At 41.4% G+C, this 14,504-nt stretch overlaps 1 protein-coding gene across 2 annotated transcripts in view; it reads right to left on the bottom strand.

Moving 5' to 3' along the window:
- Positions 1–868: 868 nt before the first annotated feature.
- Calu (calumenin) overlaps positions 869–14,504 on the bottom strand; it is a 29,034-nt gene continuing 15,398 nt past the window's right edge. For both annotated transcript variants that reach the window (XM_059257475.1, XM_059257476.1), the window contains exons 4-7: positions 11,334–11,500; positions 10,572–10,632; positions 4,805–5,004; positions 869–3,203 (exon numbers count right to left, since the gene is read on the bottom strand). In XM_059257475.1, coding sequence (XP_059113458.1) covers positions 3,099–3,203; positions 4,805–5,004; positions 10,572–10,632; positions 11,334–11,500 — 533 coding nt within the window. In that variant the 3' untranslated portion in view covers positions 869–3,098. The remainder of the gene's footprint in view (positions 3,204–4,804; positions 5,005–10,571; positions 10,633–11,333; positions 11,501–14,504) is intronic.

Genomic DNA, 14,504 nt, shown 5'->3' with positions numbered 1-14,504 from the left:
ACCTACAGGGAATTTAAAGGAACTTACCTGTGTGGTGTCTCCCAGCTGCTGCAGCCTAGGCTGTGGCGGCCATGGCCAGAGCTGCCTCAGCTCCCTCATCTCAAACAGAATTATTCTAGGCGTTCTCCTCCACTTGGTTAAATGAATGTATCCACTTAGAGCTGTGCATTGATTAAAGTTAGAACTTTAATCCTGTGACGTCCTCAAAATGAGTTTGCATGTCTCAGTACCATTTATAAATCAAACCCAAGTGCTAAAAACATTTTACCTTACCCTCTTCCTACACCTGCTGCTCTTGGAAAAATGAGCTCCTTTGAAACGAAAACCAAGATAAATGTGTGTTCAATTCTACTCAAGGAATGCTGGGTGCCATTATCAGGTAATGATGCACTGGAAGGCAAGAAGGTCATAGCAGTGAGAAGCAACCAGAAAGGAAAGGACTAAGTGTGAGGGAGAAGTCAGTGTTCTCTCTCAGCCTGGTGGGGAGATATGGTGGACCTTCTGGGAGAATTCCTTTTCTTTGACATTTTACAACAGAATTCTAAACCACAATCCCATTTCTTCCTTCCTTCCTTCTCTTTAAGAAACGATTTATTTTTATTTCATGTGCATTGGTGTTTTGCTCGCAATGTATGTCTGGGTGAGGGGGTCACATATCCTGGAACTGGAGCTACAGACAGTTGTGAGCTGCCATGTAGGTGCTGGGAATTTAACTTGGGTCCTCTGGAAGAGCAGTCAGTGCTTTTAACTGCTGAGCCGTCTTGCCAGCCCTTTCTTGGTTTCTTGAGACAGGGTCTTGCTATGTAGCCTTGGCTGTCCTGGAACACAATCCCATTTCCAAGAGAATGAAAGACACATAAGACCCTGATGAATGTAAACAGTTTTATTCAGAAACAGATAGGTACCTGTTTGCATTACAGAATATAAAACTTGGTTTACACTCTATAAAAAAGAACCAATACTCAAATTCAAGAGAGTTTAGCATTCACAGAGCACACCCTATGGACATGCAGCCACTGCTCACTGCCTCAGATTTGATTTAACCCAGAAACCCAAACCCCAACACTATGTGGGGCTCATGGAGATGAGAGCAGTTCTTGCTGCTGAGCACCCCATGTCCAGAATATGTCATTGTAACACACTACACTTGCTGGTTAAGTGTGTGACTTTCACATCAGTGTTAGGCTCTGTGCACCAAACGAGCTGTAAGGCCCTCTTGCCACACAGTATATGTATGATGCACCCTTTCTAAGCCAGGGCTGGTGGCATTAATTATCTCTGGTCTCCTTAACAATAAAGAGTTGAGGATCTGGAAGGCAGAGAATGTTCATTACTCCTATCCTGGGATTAAAACATCGAGTGTATCTGCTATCAAGAGCTTGATGCAATGGCTGGGGTGAAGTTACACCACACCTGGCTCTTTACCACACCAAGCAGCCTACCTCAACAGGATTGTGGAAGACCAAAGGGTAGGTCTAGGTTCAGATATGACCATCACCCAGCACCACCTGAATGTATTATTCAGATATAGGAAATAATAAAGATTATACATATATATATTTATCTTAGTAACCTGAGGGTTAAAAATTTAGAATACAATAATTCTTAAGAGGCCCATTATTAAGAGACCAAAATATTGGGTTGCACAAAATATGGGTAAATGGAGTTGGCAACCGATGGGGTTTTTGATAAGGACGGCAACCTGATGGTCCATGACCGTCCTACCTACCCCACCTTTTAGTGTCAGAGAGAAAGGGAGATGGCAAAATGGGATGCGATGGTTAAAGACAGGGAGGATGAGCAGTGGTCCTCAAACCAAAGAGCCCCCTCTGTATGTCCTTCCATCCTTGAGTCAGAGCCCAAGCTCTGGTAAGCAGAGGCCTGACAGAGAGTGGTTTGTGTTCTGAGGTATGAGGATCCCTGGTCAAGTCAGCAGCATGAGGGTTTAGAAACCAGCCCACTAGACAGGAACGCTGCAACCAAGCTTGTAACTAATACTGCTGTTTAGCCGTTGTCCACAAGAGAAAAAGAAGGAAAAACCCCCACTGTATCAGGAGGTTCAATGCGTTCATGTAAGGTGCCCAAGTCATTCACCTTGTGGCTTTTTAAGCAAATTCCCATTCAGTAATTACTTTTCCCGTTAAAGGCACTTTCAATGACATGATTGGAAAAAAGTCAATTGTAATTGCAGTAAAACCAAGATTGATTCCTAGGAAGGGGCTGGATGGGGCCTTACAGTGACTTCAATAGGTACACAATCAGAATAAAATGCATGCCCTGCACACACTTTTTTTCCTTTCGTTTTCCAGCTGTTTCTAGTTGGAAACAGCTCTATAAAGAGCTAGAAATAGCCCTGTGAAAAGATCATACACACTACTTGATTCATTTTTCAAGACACTGGCCCCAATTCTTCCCACCACAGCTGTGCTTGACAGAATTAGCAAACAGCTAGTCCTAAAGGGGGAAAAGAATGAAGTCAAGTTGCGTCAAGCTGCTCTACAGCACAGGGATCCAGCCTTGCCCAGACGGTGGCAGGCTCAGTGGTTGGCCTGTGACAACTGAACGGCCACTTGTAAAATGAAGCTTTTCAACAGGCAAGATAAAGCATTCTCTCTCTAAACATAAATCATGGAGTACAGGTTTTTCCTTTTTTTCTCTCCTGAACATTTCTATTGATCTCAGGCTTTTAAAAAAATTAGTTAAGTGAGAATTACAAAAAAAAAATGTGTGGTAAGGGGTGAGAAAGAGTAAAGGCTAATATTTGCCTACAAGTGTGGGTCGAGGATCTTGATCCTTCATGTTATACTCCCAACTAGAGAACAATACAAAAATAAACACACCATGTTATACATTATACAAAGTGTAAACCTACAAACACAAGTGTACTAATCAGAGTTGTTCCTCAGAAGCACGGGTCCCCTCCAGTCCCTCAGAGGGGAGGAGGAATGGGGACGGGATGGTTTTCATTATCTCAATATGCCTTTTCATGTCTTAAAAAGTTTGTAACAACAGTCTCAGTAGCGCAAACAATTTCATGTGAAACCAGAGCTGTAAAAATAAATTACTTTTGAAGAAATGTAGGTTCCTCTGTCTGCAGCTTAGAACTCATCATGTCGCACTAAGGCCTCCCCAAAATCTGTGGCCTGGCTGCCCACAAATAAATCATACTTGTCGACAATCTCCTCCTTGGTAAGCTTGCCATCCTGAAATCACAGGGAACAGTGAATTGAGGTCATATATACTTGCCATCCAAATTCAGAAAGACTGCTATAAAATAAGAATAACTTGACTGTGATAACTTAAGATTCTAGTTCCCTCTACATGCAAACTCAAGTGTTACCCCCATCCCTCCTTTGCATGCACGCACGCATACGCACACATACACACACATACGCACACACACATACACTAGCATCTTTTTCATCAAGAAAGTCACTAGTGAGCTGGGGATATAGTTTAGTGGTAAAGTGCTTGCCTCGCATGACTGAGGCCCTAGGTTTGACTCCTGTAATCAGAAAGCCAGACAGAAGAGTTGTTCAAAGCTAGCCTGGGGTACAGAGGGAGATCCTATCTCAAAGGAAAAAAAAGTGTCAAAGTGAAAAGATGGGCCAAATATACGCAACAACTTTAGGACAGAGACACAAATCTGTTCCCTAGGCAGCAAACACTCCTTTTGGAGTCAGAACTATGGGGCAGCTGCTAGATATGGGTGGAAGATGGCCAGGAACACTGTGTTGATACTCCAGGGCGCATCATACTGAGGCCTAACAGTGAACTCTCCAGGGCCAATCTTTCTATCACCCCAACTCTAACACCATGAGTCATATCCAAAGCAGGCAGTCACTCATCTCACACAGCACCACGACTCCTCAAAGAGGACTGCTCACATTTCTCAACTCAGGACAGGACAGCTGGCTGTTGAAGTGATGCTGAGCAAGAACTTAAAACTTATCAAGCCTTAATAAGGGTCTAAGAAACAGCATTTGAAGCCTAAAGAATGTTCAAAACAATAATTAAAAAAAAAAAAAAAAAAAAAAAAAAAGCTGGTCTTTAATATCCAGGTCTCTGAAAAGGTGACAGGGCTTAGTGAAAATGTGATTTCACCTAAAATTTCACCTAAGCACCTCAGACAATTTTCAATTTTAACAGGGTCCAGAGAAAATCTGGCTTATAACCACATGTAAAGGGCTTAAATTTTAAGAATATATTTGATTTTGGGAGTGGCAGTATACACCTTTAATCTCAGCACTGGAGAGAGAGGTAAGTGTGTCTCTGTGAGCTAGAGGCCAAGCTGGTTTATATTGTAGTTTCAGGCCAGTCAGCAAGGGCTCTGCATTTAGAGTCTCAGTCAGTCAGTCAGCTGCCTGTCTGCCTCTCTTCCTCTAAAAAATTATACATACGTATGTGTGTATTTGACTTAGGATGGCAGTAACTGGCTTGGACAATAGGTAGAATGAGCCTGTAATAGGTAAAAGAACACAGGAAATAACAGCCAAGAATTTAAAAAGACCATTTCCTGAGGATTCAACAGGTAGAGCTGATGCATGCTGGGTCAGGCTTTAAACCAACACTCTGCTGAAGCCCAGGTTTCTCCAACACTATGAGCACAGAGCAAACACTTTACAAAATGAGATCACATAAGTAGAGCTGTTCTGAAGATTTCTGGTCATTAAATTTAGGTCCTTGGCAGACTTAAGGTAATTAAGACCCTAAAAATACTCGGTGTCTTGATGACATCTGTTTAAGGCAACCTCCTAGGAAGACTTTGGTCGTGGCTAAACTGCTTGGGCCTGGAATCACTTACCTTGTTTTGGTCTGACTCATAGACTAGATGCCTGGCTTCTGCCTCTGCATGGTCATAGTCTGAAGGGAGGATCCAGTCCTTGGTCTCCTCCTTGTCCATCTTCCCATCCCGGTTCTTATCTCGGAACTCAAGAAACTGTTCTCGCTCTGTCTTCACCCATTCTGGCTCATCAGCATTTCCATCATGACTGTACATGTCACCTGTGTGCACAGACAGACACAACAGAATTAGTCTTGTTCCAAAGGCTCCTCATGCTAATCTGGCTTAACCCTTCTTGGTACCCACACACAGTCGCATAGTTTTCTTAGGCCAGACAGACTTCAGAAAGTAAGGTAGTTTTCCTGTGGCTTAACTGCTATCTTTCACAAGAGTATTTCCAGATGCTGACCAAGTGACAGCAGAGCAGAGTCTGTATCTTTAAAAACAAAGTAGAAGCCCAGTGGTGGTGGTGTACACCTTTAATCCCAGCACTCATGAGGCAAAGGCAGGTGGATCTCTGTGAGTTTGAGGCCAGCCTGGGCTACAGAGTGAGTTCCAGGAAAGGCTTCAAAGCTATACAAAGAAGCCCTGTCTTGGAGGGGCTGGGAGCGGGGGTAGGGGGGTTGGGGGGGGGTGGACGTGGGGGGGGGGGGAGGCAGGGGGAAAAAAAAGGCAGAAATGAGGTGAAGCTGAGCATGGTGGTGTGTAAGCCTAGCACTTTGGGAAGCTGGGACAGGAGTTCAAAGCTAGCTTGGGCTACATGAGAACTTACCTCAAAATAAGTTGACTAATATCAATGAAGATTCCCTTGCTTACTACATTGCATTTTACCCCAAGTGGCTGATTATACTGGACCACTGGTTTAAGGAGGTATAGCTCTAAACTCTGAAGGAAACGGTCTACTTACTAGTCAATGCCTACATAAGTGCACTGTACCAGTAGTCTTCAGTCAGGACAAGCATGCCCTTCACCAAGAGGAACACCCCCAAGAGTACACTGAGAAGGGACAAGCAGGGAAGAATCAAGTTTCTGAGTCTCAACTACATAATTATAATTTTTTCTTAAAAATTCAACTGTGTAAGAACGTGGCACGGGGGCCAGGTGGTGGCACACACCTTTAATCCCAGCACTCTGAAGGCAGAGCCAGGCGGATCTCTGTGAGTTCGAGGCCAACCTGGTCTCCAGAGTGAGATCCAGGAAAGGCGCCAAAGCTACACAGAGAAACCCTGTCTCGGGGGGGAAAAAAAAAAAAAACAGAGTGTGGCATGTGGCATGGCCCTTAAGGCTTCTATCCAGTTTCCTCTTCTACAGCCTCCCTTCTTTACTTGGACTGAAACTTACTAAAGCATAAGAAGCTCTAGAGACAATGAAAACATTGGTGTTGGTCTTGACAAAGCAGATGGCCAGGAAAACTGGTAACAAATGCTTTCACATGTCAAGAGGCTCCTAAATTTTTGTGTGTGAAAAACAAAAACCAAGTCTGAATTTTAGCTATGAGATCATTAAAAACAATTCTGATGATAGATTACATCATAAATTTTGGCATATAACTCAAAAGCTGGAAGAACAAAGTAGCATGGCTGTTGCCGATCTCCACTCCACCCGGCTGCACAGACAGGTCTTCGGTAACAGATGACACAGTTCTGTTCTCTATTAAGGTAGCACATGCACAGGAAGTGCCATTTTGTTCAACTGGTTTTGAGACAGGGTTTTAGCCCAGACTGGCATCAAACCGGACATGCTCCTGCCTCAGCCTCCCAGTTCTGTATAACATTTTCAGAGTAATTTAATATGTAAGACACTGAATACTAAGCTTTACTCTGGAAAACAATTCTGCTGATATTTCCATTTAAATGCACAATACACTTGCAAGTAATTGTGTCAAGTTAATTAAAGCTTCTAAGATAAAATGAATCAAGAAGAAACAGAAACATGTCTGCAAAAAAGAAAAATAAATAAAATACAAATAGTAGAAAATGGCTTATATTTTTGTTTTCTCAAGTCAACACTATTTGTTCATTTTGTGACTAGTAAATGGAATGAACACCCCTACAAAATTAAACAAAAATCAACTATAATCAAGGAATGGTCACACTATTGCCAACCAAATATTGGCATTTAAGAAATTATATAGGGCTGGGATGTAGCTGAGTGGTAGAGAGCCCACTTAATGTGCTAAAGCCCTGGCTTTGACCTCCAGCGCCTAACACAAACACATAAACAAAAATAAATGTGTTTCCAGTTTAGTAAAGAAAAAAGGTGTATATTTTACATATTTACCTTTTTGCATGCATATATAACTCAAAGCACTATTCCACTTTTAACAACTATAAATGGAAAAATAACAATTAGCCGGAGGTGACAGAACACGTCTTTAGCTCCAGCACTCAAGAAGCACGGCAGGTGAGCTCTGTGAGTTGTAATCAGCCTGCTCTACAGAGTGAGTTTATTGCGTGCTCACTGTACTCTAGGATCATGACTGGCAACTTTCAGGCCAGGCAGTGGTGGCGCACACCTTTAATCCTAGCACTTCGGAGGCAGAGCCAGGCAGATCTCTGTGAGTTCGAGGCCAGCCTAGTCTACAGAGCGAGATCCAGGACAGGCACCAAACTACACAGAGAAACCCTGTCTCAAACAAACAAACAAACAAACAAAGAAAACTTTCAAACATACACATACTTAGGAAAAACCCCATAGATCTCCCACTTAGCTACCAACTCCAGCAGCTGCCATGGCTTTGCCACACATGTTCATCCATGATCCCCCCACCCCAATTATTTTGGGGCAAATACTAGGCACCACCTACTCCCATATACTTTTAAATTTTCTTATAGGACCATGACACCATTACCATGGTTTATAAAGTGACTCCTGTGCATCATCTACTATCGATTGCAAGTTTAAACTTTTGAATTACTTTTTAAGAGTTGGTGTATTTCAGCTTCACAAAATCCTCCTGCCTCAGCCACCTAAGTGCTGGGATAACAGGCAGGGACACCACACCCAGCTTATAATGCTTTAGATGTCTAATTAAATATTTTAGAAGTGCACTTGAAAACATAGTGAACAGTGTTTGTTGAAATTTCTTTAGGTCTGGTGCACACTACTCCCAGCATCTGGAAGGCAGAGAGAGCCAGGAGGATCACCACACATGTGAGGACAGCCTGGGCTACACAGAGAGACACTGTCCTAAAAAACAAAACCAGAAGCTAAACTATACCATGTGAGTACATTTTAAAGGTCTATGAGTAAAGATGAGAAAAAAATACTATTTACCTTATTTAAAAAGTATTCAACCTACCAGATAATATGAAGGTATTAATTTTTTGGTTCAGACAGTCTTAAAAAGTTTGGAACCATAAATGTATCATAGAAAAACAATGAAATGCATACAGACAAAATGGGAAGATGATTAGATCTGGGCCAAAGAAGAAAGGAGTAAACGGGGCTCTTTCACTCTTTCTTTTCTGTTCTTTTTTTTATAAGTCTACTTCCTGTAATAATTTTTTAACTTTCTTTTTATTTATTCTGTGTTTTTTTACATCACATATCTTGATCCTATTCATTTACCCATCCCTTCGTGTATGCCCCCTACCTTTGCAACCTCCCCCCAAAAACAGAATAAAATTTAAGAGAAAAGAAAGGGGGGGGGGGAAAAAAAAGGGAAAATCTCGTTATGGAAGCTGTAATGAGACACAGTGAGTCACACAGTATACTTTTTTTGTCCATGTATCTTTCCTTGCAAGTGTTCATTGCAAAGCGTCATTGGTCTGGATCGAGGCCTCTGGTTTCTGTGATACTATCGACGCTGGGCCCTCACTGGGACTCCTCTTGGATACCCTGGTGTTGCCCTGTGTCATGGAGGTCCTGCAGCTTTAGGTCTGCAGGACCAGCCCCTTCTCTTTATGATCTCTTTCCTAACACGGCAGACACTGGCACATGCCCACAAACTGGAGGACACTGCTAGGGAGAGAACCTGAGGTCTCTAAACATAGCACCCCAGCTGCACAAGCTTGCCATAGTTACTGACCTACAAAAGAAAGCTATACACACTCTTGATTGTTTTGCAGCTTCACAACGTAATTCCTCTGCCCCTGAATCTGTAAGATGCAGAAGAAAACCTGTACCTCTTTATTTGGCCTCAATGCTTGCAAGTGATGTTACTTAACTGTGATAAGCCTGAATTTCTCTGCTTCAGAAGTTTAAATGGGGAACTCAGCTTTATCAACAAAAATGCCAAAACCAAGAATAAAAAGATAAACTACTTAAAAGTAGTAAATATGATAAACATCAACTTGGGTTAAGAAAACAAGACACTGTCATGATGAAACTCAATTATTTCACAAAAACCCTCTCTTCCTGTTCACCTCACTTTCTGTCAGGGATGATGAAAGAACATCTAAGTAAAGGAGTGCCTCTACTCAGCACAGTTACACGACAGTTACAGAGTGAGCTTTAAGACTCCCCTTCAGGCTTAATACTAAATACCTGAGACCAGAGATCAAAAAACAAAACCAGAAAGGTCACTAGAAAAGTTACTATGAGCAAGTATGAATGTGAGTGCAACAGAACTGAGAACCCAGAAATCAATCTATGTATCTGCAGCCACAACGTTTTCAATAAAGAACGGAGACCCTCTTCAGCAAATGGATATCCATGTATAGAAGACTGAATAAATCAGACACAAACGCAAAACTCTAAACTGTAAGATCAACAGAGGAACACGTAAGTCATGACTCAGTACAGACAAGGATAGTTGTTGAAGATGCCCAAACACAGACAGCAAGAGTAAAAGCAGACACATGAAATCGCATAAAACTACAAAGCTTCTGCACAGCAAAGGAAACAATCAACAGAGGAAGAGACAACCAGCAGAAAGGGACAGAAGAGCCAAACTACTCACTCAAGGCTAGCCTGAGCAACACTGTAAGGCCCTGCTGTCTCAGTATTCCAAAAGATATGCACTAGAATTACGTTTCAAAACAGAATGCTATTTGTAACAAAGACACTGAGTAATTAGAAAGCAATTTGTTAAATTATTCTCAGGATAATAAGTTTCACAGGGAAGTAGGGAGTGGATATGATCATGATACATTGTATACATATATAAAAATTCTAAAGAAGAAAAAAAATACTTTCAATCCTCTCAAGTTTCATTTGTAGCCCTGCTTCTGCTCCCTCAGAGACAAAAAAAAAAAAAAAGGTGGTGGTGGTGGGGGAATGGCCAAAATAAACACCCTAAATGAAATAGAAACTTATCAGAGACTCAGAAAAGGTGCATAACAGCATTAACATAGTCAGTGAACCCTTGGCTGGTCACCAATTAACTAGTACTTTGTTCCACACAGTCCAGACTTGCCCTGAACTCCGAGCAGTTACCTGCCAAGTGCTGAGATTCATGCCTGGCTTTTCCATCACTTTATTTCATACACTTTCTTTTTAAATTATTTAAAAATTATGTGTACATATATACATCTGTGTGTCTTTGTGAAGGTATGGCATGTGAGAATCAGGTGGCTATGGAAACCAGAAGCAGGTATCAGATTCTCTAGAGTGGGAGTTATAGGCAGCATGGGTGCTGGGAACTAAATTTAGGACCTCTGGTCAAAACTAGGACATGTCAACCTCTCCTGTCCAAGTTATACTTGTAATGACCTACTACTATTCATCACATTGGTCTGGCTTAACAATCTGTTAGGAGTTGACCTATAAGGTAAACTGTTTCTATGGATGATTACAACTTCTACAGCATTTCAGTGTTTAAGGACACTAGAAACAGGGAACTCACCAATATACTCCTCTAGATCAATGAAACCATCAGCATTCTTGTCTATATCCTCCATTGTTTCCTAAATAGGAAAGAACAAATTTGAAATTGAATTTTCCAGAAGATGGTATGGCATGTGGGGTTAAAACTAGGAAAGATAGCACACACATAATCCCAGCTTTTTGGGAGCCAGAAACAGTTGGATCAGAGGATATAATGCTCATCCCACGTTGAAGGTCTATATATAGACCTATATAGCAAATCCCAGGCCAGGGATATGGCGTGATAGCCAATCTCAAAGCCAGCTAGTCAACCAACCCCAAATACACACAAAAACAAAACCCCAAAACCAAACAAAAAAAACAAGAAAAAAAAAAAAAAAAAAAAAAAGGGAGGAGGGAGGGAGGGAGGGAGGGAGGGGAAGGAAGAAAGGAGAGAAGGAAGAAAAAAAGAAGGAAACTCATTCTTCTAGTTAGAAAATTGTTAAATATTAGCAATTACTTATGCTTCTACCTATAACAACTACGAGTCCTTTGGAGGACACTATCAAATGACAAGAGATTGTAGCCCTAGTCACACTGAGCTCTTGCTAATGGGAGATGAGTCTGCCTTCTGTGAGAACTCCTGATATCACAGAATTACCTGGCTTCTGAACAGCAATCATAGGATATGTTTGTTAAGTCCTCTTAAGGCACTGAAGCAGCAGCAGCAGCAGCAGCAGCAGCAGCAGCAGCAGGAGGAGAAGGTGAGTTGCTGCTGTTGGCCATCCTTGGCCTTGCCTACCTGCACAACTATGTCTTTCATGTAGTCATACTCCTCAGGGTGCAGGAAAGCAGTGAATTCCTCCTTTGTAGCAATTAGGTCTCCATCTTTATCTGCCATTTTAAATCTCCGCTCATCCCTAACCATCATCTGTTTATAATTGAATCCATCATCAGGGTCTGGATCATCTAGAAAACAAAAATTTAGGCCAAGTCTTAAAAGGCTTCCAGAAAACACAAAAAAGGTACAGGGATCAGACTGATTTCAAACAAGATAAACCAAACACTAAACACACAGGTAAAGTTAAACCAATCATGAAGAAATGATTTTGAGTTCAGAGGCAGCAGTAGAAAGACATTTGGTTTGGGCCTAAAGTTTCAGTGATCACACCTCCAGATGGGGTCTAAGCTGAAGGTAAATGAAGCCATTCAACATGGAACTGGCCCCTGATTGATTAACTCAGTTATGAGCTGTTTCATCATACTGGTGTTAAGGTTAAGAGAAGGCTTAGATCTCTTAGTTCTATCTGGGAAGCAGTGGAGACTTTAAGTTACACTGGGTGTGAATCTATCACCTTTAGCTGTGTGGCCTAGGGCAAGCAACTTTTTTCTTTTGATTCTTTTTTTTTTTTTTTTTTAAGTATTTTATGTGCACGAGTGTTTTGCTTACATGTATATCTGTGGACCATGTGTGAGCCTAGTGCTTGCAGAGGTCAGAAGAAGACACCAGATCTCCTGCGACTGGAGTTACAGATAGTTGTGAGTCACCATGTGGGTGCTGGGAATTGAACCCAGGGCATCTGCAAGTGCTGCTAACTACTGAGACATTTCTCCAGCTCTTGGGTAAGAAACTTAACTGTGTCTCAGTCTCCTACTCTGTAACATGAGACTGTGCCTACCTCACAAGTGGTTATAAAAAGTTTAATAAGAAACAAACAGCTGGGCAGTGATGGTGCACGCCTTTAATTCCAGCACTTGGGAGACAGAGGCAGGTGATCTCTGAGTTCCAGTCTGGTCTACACAGTTTGTATCAGGACAGCCAGAATTACAGAGAAAACCTCTCTCTCTCAAAAAAAGGAAGGAAGGAAGGAAGGAAGGAAGGAAGGAAGGAAGGAAAAAAGAAACAAAACTAAAATGACTAGACAGCTGCCATCATTTTTATTAAATGTCAGAACTTCCATTGAGACTCTAGGTATCAAAGGTCTTTGTCCTTTTAATTTTAACTTCATTTTAATGTCACCTGGACTCAAACAACAAGAACATCACCATTCTGAATGGTCCCACTGATCCTCTCCCCAAAATCTACTGAAAATTACAGGTAAAAAATACAGACTGCTCCAGGGGTAGAGAAAGTAGGTCAACAGTTTTTTAGGGACTGAGGCAGACAGGAAGGTAAGACAGAAGGACATTTTGGGAAGTGATAGATACATTTTAGATGTCAATTATTCTTTGATCAAGCTTTTTTTTAGAAAATAAATATTAAAATATGGAACTGGAGAGATGGCTCAGTGGTTAGGAGCACTTGCTGCTCTCTGAGAGGCCCTGGGTTCAATTCCCAGAACCCATACGGCAGCTTATAATTATCTGTAACTTCAGTTCCAGGGGATCTGACACCTCTTCTGGCCTCCTCTGGCACATACCCATACACAGAAACAGAAACACATACATACACACACACATATACACACACACACGGTAAAATAAGATCTTTAAAAAAATCATAATATAACCAAATGGAATGTAGACTAATCTAACTGTTATGATTTTGAGTTGTACAACCAACAGCTGGTTCCACATAAGCATCTAGGAGACTAAAATTTAATTTCCGTAAACTGAAAAAATATAAAGGAGCTAACTGCAGAAAACTAAGAAACTGGGCTGCTGTGTGGACCAAAAGACCTAGAAGGTATGAAGATACTTTGAGCAGTAGAAAATACCACATTAAAATTAAATTATTATTCCTGTAACACACTAAATAAAAAGGCCATGGTACTATTTGTCTAAAAACTCACTGGTCTCTTTTAACAATAATACCATATTGTTGATGCTTAATATTAGAGGCCAATCTTTCCATATTTTAAGCACTTAAAACACAAAACAAAACAAGAAAAAAGCTGGGTGGTAGTGGCACACCCCTTTTTAAGGGAGGCAGAGGCAGGCAGATCTCTGAGTTCGAGGTTAGCCTGAACTACAGAGTGTTCCACGACAGCCCGGGCAACACAGAGAAACTGTCTGGAAAAACAAAACCAAACAAAACAACAAAGACAGGTCAGGCATAGTGACTCACACCTTTCATCCCAGCACGCCAGAGGCTAAAGGGCAGAGCCAGGCAGATCTCTGTGAGTTCAAGGCCAGCCTGATCTCCAGAGAGTTCCAGGTCATCCAAGGCTACATAGTAAGACCCTGTCTCAAAAAACCAAACAAAAAACTCCAACAAACAAACAAACAAACACCCAAGCAACCAAACAACAAAAAACCAAATTAAAAAAAACAAAAACAAAAAACTGCCCTATTCTGAAAACTAAACAGCTTGAAGCTTCTTTGTGGATCATTAAGAATTTAGTAAACAGGGCTGGAGAGATGGCTCAGAGGTTAAGAGCACTGCTTGTTCTTCCAAAGGTCCTGAGTTCAATTCCCAGCAACCACATGGTGGCTCACAACCATCTGTAATGAGATCTGGTGCCCTCTTCTGGCCTGCAGGTGTACATGCAGACAGAACACTGTATACATAATAAATAAATAAATCTTTAAAAAAAAAAAAAAAAAAAAAAGAATTTAGTAAACAGTACTAATATTAATTCACACAAGGCTGTGGGACCCTGCACAGGTAAAGTCAAAACCACAGTAGAGAGAGAATGAAGGAAAAAACATCTTTCTCAAATACTAAGTTGTCTTTTAAAAACAAATACCCAGTTTCAGTAAAGTTAAGTAACGGTAGTCAACTTATGCATTCAGACTAGATTCCTACAAGCCCTCTGTCTCCTTCCTTGGGGTAAAACATGGTGACTAGAATCAAGTAGCCTGACAGTAACACACACCTATAAAAGACCAGAAAGGGAAGGCAGACTACTTGAAGTGTGGCGCCTATCCCAAACACCAGTTTACAGTCCTTGCTGGCCTTGCTCTTACTCAGCCTCTGGTCCTGCTCTAAGCAGGGCTAATCTTGGAATCTTTTATTTTTACTTATGAGAGA

This window comes from Peromyscus eremicus, chromosome 3 (genome assembly GCF_949786415.1).
Source record: "Peromyscus eremicus chromosome 3, PerEre_H2_v1, whole genome shotgun sequence".
Taxonomy (NCBI): domain Eukaryota; kingdom Metazoa; phylum Chordata; class Mammalia; order Rodentia; family Cricetidae; genus Peromyscus; species Peromyscus eremicus.
This window is presented reverse-complemented; position numbering and strand designations above follow the sequence as displayed.